Source organism: Montipora capricornis, chromosome 3 (assembly GCF_036669925.1).
Source record: "Montipora capricornis isolate CH-2021 chromosome 3, ASM3666992v2, whole genome shotgun sequence".
In the NCBI taxonomy this organism is placed as follows: domain Eukaryota; kingdom Metazoa; phylum Cnidaria; class Anthozoa; order Scleractinia; family Acroporidae; genus Montipora; species Montipora capricornis.
The window spans coordinates 14248193-14253860 of record NC_090885.1 but is presented as its reverse complement, the minus strand read 5'-3'; the positions used below and the strand labels follow the sequence as shown (position 1 = coordinate 14253860).

Below are 5668 nucleotides of genomic sequence, written 5' to 3'. Positions count from 1 at the left end.
AAAAAAAACATACAAAAAAGAACATTGTTGGGTTATCATGATGTCGTTTATTTGTGTTAAGAGCATGAGAAACTGAGAAATTGATATACTTCAAGCTGTTTGAGATCTATCGATATCTTCTGCCGGGACAGTTTTAGACCAGTGGTTTCAGTTTCCGCGCTACACTTTCAAGGACCATTTTGCTCGTCGATGGCTATTTTACCTGTGATTTTTTGTTGTCAAGAAGAACACTCTTTATAGCGCGTTCACTAAGTACAGTTATTGCCACTCGTCCGACTTTTCAAGATTAATTTTGGGAATATCCCACTATTCCTATCTTTTACTCAAAGTCCATTTTTTCTTTTTATCAGCACCAAAAACGCGGTCTGGGTCAAGTTCAGTTTGATAGCCCTAGATTCTCTGACTCTTCGCCATTTCCGCTAAGAGCGCCGGCTGATCTCAATCTAAACAGTCGAAAATGAGCATTCCGGGCTTGCTCAAAATATCGGAATGCGGTCAGTGTGCGCGTTCTTGGTGTTGACTAAAAAAATTCATTTGGCTGGCTTTTGTACTGTTTCCATCGTTCGCACGCGCCCTGAAGGACAGATGATGCTTTTTTTTTTTTTTTAAACTCTTACCAAATAAAATTGAAGCAAAATAACACATTTTTGTAGTGGAATAATAATTATTCGATGGTTTAACATATAATACTCGCGGACATTTTTGCTCATTGCTCGTATTTGCGCGCAAAATATCCGCGCGTATTACATGCTAAATTACCGAATAAGATGTATTTACTGTCGCGTTCTTTATATAAAACAAGTAAGTTTCGTGTTGCCGTGCATCTGTTCAGTTATACTATGATAGAGAACGTTAAAATGTGGTAAGAGCAAAAGTGACAAACGCGGCTATTGCCTCGTGTGTCGCGTTTTTTTTCCTACCACACGTTGATGTCATCTGTGATCTATTACCGGAACAGACGCACAACAACATTGAATATATTATATACGTACAATCCGGCTTTGGCCAAGACCTTGCCTTTGTTTAAAAGTGATCTGGAAACCACATTATCTCGCTCAGTTTCATCATCATGTTTGGACAGGAAACGTGACGAAGCCAAACAGTGTACAGTCTACGCGTGGCGTACCCATTGCAATCACTCAGTTGTGGCTGACGGTATCCTAAAAAGGGTCATCGGTTCCTTCAATCCCTTTTGTGACGAGGACAAGGATTCACTGACAGAGCAAACTGATCCGTGTGCGAATCCCCCTAATGAGCAACCGGAAACCAAGAGTACAGCACGAGAGAGAAATGGCGTCGTTCCCTATTTGCTTTTTGTCGTTCTTTTCATAACTCTAAATTTGTACCTAAACAATCTCATGATAATCTGAAGAGGCGAGCGTGGCCTTGTGGTTAAGAAGTTGAACCGGCTTGTAATCTGAAGGTCCCTGGTTCATCCGTTATATGGATTTGTGTTTGGTGTCCCAAATTCAACTGCTCCTCACTTTTTGTATGCCGTAAACTTCCAAAACGTTCAAAAAGTAAGGTCAAAAAGTAAAGTAGTGACCCTCCGAGAGTAGCGACACCTTCCTTTTTTAACTGAAGCGTATTAGAAGGAACGTTTCTTCAAATTTAAATTGAAAACCTAACCTGTGCACTGAAATATCCTTATAGTAGACTAAAGAAGCAGTGCTTCGTGAAGTACAAACAGTTTCCGGTATCTGACAAGCTTCCCTGCTAACCACTGGCAACACGGTAAGAACGTGAAGAGCCCATTCACCCATATGGACAATTGTATCCCATGTTTTAAGAACTGTTTTTTACGAATTCCCTTCTTTTATTTTGCAAAATTTGCTAATTCGTACCAACTTTATAGAACGTTTCTTGATCCCCAAAAGTAACGACTCTTTGAAAGTAATGACCCCCTGAAAGAAGCGAGCTCCAAAGGCTCCTAATCCCGGAAGTAACGAGGGTCGCTACTTTGGGAAGTTTACGGTAGCTAACTGGTCTTCCTCCCAAAAGTTGGGATTTTCATAAATTTCCTCGTATTTCCAATATTCTGCAATATTTGTATGTTTATTTAAGAGCCGCAGTGTAATTTAGTGGGACTCCAGTAATTGAGTGTACACTGTAAGAAAGATAAGTTAATGAGTTAAGTCAATTCGATCTTATCAGTGTTAGGAAAAAATATAGGTTCAATAAGGTTAAGTTCACGTGGACTGCAATATTACAAAAGTAGGATTGTTTATTGTTTTGGAAGTTATTTTTTTGGCCTGGAAATCTGTATAAATCGACAAATAGTGCACTAAATAATGTACTTTCAGCAAACTTTGGATATGAACCTGGATAAATAACAATTTGTGTGCAATTTGTATTTGTATTTGTCGCTGATTCAGCGAAGAAAAACTCAACTTAACTGAACTGTCTGTACACAGCTGTCAAGACTGAAAATACAAATCTGAGCTGAATATACTATTGAACCTTGGTTTTGGCGGGACCAAGGTTCAATAATAGATTTATTTTGTTCAGTCAACAGTCAAGTGATAATTAAGACCTGTCATTCATTCATTCATTCATTCATTCATTCATTCGTTCACTTATTTTATTTGCCATTAACCACATAAAAGAAGAGAAATAATAAAAAAAAACACAATACACTAGAAATTCTTAATAACTTAAAGACGATAGAATAAAAAATGTTTAAGGTGGTAATGACAAGGAAGCCTATATAGAAGCCGGGGGCTTATGAGCTATAGGCTTCCTGACAACATAGGGTACATCACACAAATTATGAGAACAGCATAAAATATGGAATGTATTGTTTTAAAAACAAAAGAAAAAGAAAAGAAGAGGAAAGAAGAAGTATGTAGCTCGACAAAGAATGTATATGACTAAGAAAGAAGGAATATTTTAAGTCTTTTGGCAAACAAACGGATGCTTTCACTGCTTTGAATTTCAGGACTTAACGGATTGAAAAACATAGGTCCTTGAAACCGACTTGAGAAGTTTCGGATATTAGTTCGACAGTGAGGTATGTAAAAAAGGTTGCAATTTCTAGTATAATGCGAATGTAAATGGCTTGCAAGAGTAAACATATCACGAAAATAATTAGGAAGTAAACCTCTTTTTAATAGATACATAAATTTACCTATCTGGTATAAATAAATGTCAGAGAATTTCAAAATCTCCTGTTCTTTTTCTGTTATGTCAGTAACTTGATGATGACATTGCACTTTAGAACAAAGAAATGTTATTTTTGACGAATTAGCTTGGGAAGAAGGCCGAAGTAACTATTTTGCCGGCACGGGAAATATGCGGCCTGGGCTCTAGGCCGGTGCATCATGGGTAGAAAGGAAGGGGTATATGAGGGGAAGTGTAGCACGTGATAGTCATCTACGCCTCTGAATCAACCCTGTTCAGAGCTCGGTTTAATATCTCATTGCACTCTCGTCAAGTTTCCCGCCTTGGCAGTCGTACATGCTCGCCATGTCAATCACCAAGGACGCGGTTTCGGACCTGATTAAAGTAAACAACCAACAGTTGATAAATTCCGATAAAGATTTGTTACAAGACACCGTAGGTTAAACTAAACGAGCCAACTAGGACGATCAAGAAGCTGAAACACAGCGAATCCGATAAGGTAGGTATGACGCCACCGTTACATATAGACGTAACTTAACGAGTCCCAGCAAGTTTAGAATTAAAATGTGTGCTTAAGCATGTGTCGAACCATATTTTTGAGGGTGATACCAATAAATGACATAAATAATTTGTTATTGAAATGAATAAGTGAGATCGGAAAATTGCTGAAGGCAACCCCGGTGGATGGCATGGAGAGACAAAATTTTTTCAATGGTGATCCGGCCTTTGCACGCGTCGGAATTTCAACCGAACCCACGATAGGAAGGTATTGGGTTCCACTCCTCGTCTTCGAGTCACCATTGCAAAAAAATATTATCCCTTCATCAATAATGTGGTAAAGAATTTGAAAGTCATATATATTCGAACTGCAGATTACTAAGGACTCTTAGCGTTGATGATTCATCTCAGTTGATCTCTTCATTGCTATTATTGCAGATGAGAGAGCAATTTGAGCACTTACAAAGGAAACCTGAAAAATTGTTCAGATATTCTTATTATTATTATTATTTTTTTTTTGTGTGGTGATCAAAATCGTCACAATCCGCAGTTCATACATGTATGAGTTTCATGTAATTCACTATCATTCATTCTCCTGGAAAGGGATATAGTTCGAACTCGCAACTGGGCAGCTCCCTTATGAGTTCTATCGGTTCCTCTCCAATTTGAATAAAATATCAAGGTCTCACTCACAGTATTTCCATTTTTGTAAGTTTTCTTGTACCAAGGGTCAATCACTCAAGAGTAAGGTTATTGGCCAAGTTACCATTAGCGTCAGAAAAGTGTCTTTTTAAACAAGTTTTGCGGGAAAATAAACAATACAGGGAAGATATCGTTGACGTCACCTATTGTCATTAATGTGCCAACCAGAGCCTCATTGGTTGTCGAAACAAAGGGTCTTTTGTTCCTGTGGTTGGCACATTTGAATAACAACAGTAATGTTTGCAAACAGATATCTTCCCTACACAAAATCTAACTCAATGTTGTACCCAATAGACCAATTTCGATATATTAAAATTCAGTCCTAACCTTGCATACGGTGAGAGCTACTGAAATTTAAACTGACCAATCAGAATTCAGCGAAAGGGAAAAACTGTGCTATCCTGTTGCAATCCGACGTCACGCCAATTGTTTACATTCTGATTGGTTAGATCGGTGGACATTCGCTCAGCCTTCTGTTGTGACTCTCTTGACCGTCGCTTCTTTGAACTCAGTGAGACAGACAATGACTCATTGTTCTGGCAATCAATTTGCCAATCCACTTTATCCAGTTTATGGATTGGTCTAGCATGTGATTAACAACCAGGATCGCTTTTGAACTTTATTCTGTAGAAGAAGAAGACGTTGCTGAGTGAACATTTTTACGACGAAATCCCTTGGTTTGTACTGTTCAGCACTTTGATGTCCGATAACTGATCAATCACATTTGGTCGTCTGACCTTATGAAGTTTTTTCAGCTCTTGTTTGTGTCCATCATGATCGAACTTCAGGTGAAGCGCTATGCTGCTTTATGCCAACTTCGGTGGCTTGTGATGAGCTTGCCTGCTGCCCAAATTGTTGTTGTATTTGGGCAAGATTGGTCTTATCGGGTTGGAACTTAATAGTGAGGGGAACAATTTTTCGTTCATCTGCTGTGCCAGACAACAAACAATCCTGTCGGGTGTTCCATTTGCTTGGTGAGTCTTGCACGACCATCGTCTATCAGATCTGGATTGGAGTTTTCTTTCAGTGATTACAACTTGCGATCGTTCTGCAAACATCTACGTAGCATGCAGCACTTTTTAGTGACTCGAGGATCCCCGGCCCGTTTTGCTGTTTTAAACGGAGTCCTGCCTTTTGTGATCTTTTGTGAGCTGTTTGTCTTCAGTGCTTGTACTTTTTCGTTTGTTCCTGGTGGCACAAAGTAACTTTGATGATTTCAAAGGACTTGAATCCTTAATTGAATTAGCGATTTTTTTATTAAGGAACCATTAAGTGAATGGTACACAAAATTAGGAGAAACTGTTGGTTGAATAGACCATATTTGTAGACATAATTATCTACCCAGTTT

General features: G+C 38.6%; 1 protein-coding gene across 1 annotated transcript in view; it reads left to right on the top strand.

Annotated features, from left to right (window-relative positions):
* Positions 1–3163, top strand: part of LOC138042320 (uncharacterized) — a 33488-nt gene extending 30325 nt beyond the window's left edge. Inside the window, exon 4 of the mRNA XM_068888173.1 lies at positions 1082–3163. Within this exon, the coding sequence (XP_068744274.1) occupies positions 1082–1370 (289 nt within the window). The 3' untranslated portion in view covers positions 1371–3163. The remainder of the gene's footprint in view (positions 1–1081) is intronic.
* Positions 3164–5668: the final 2505 nt, after the last annotated feature.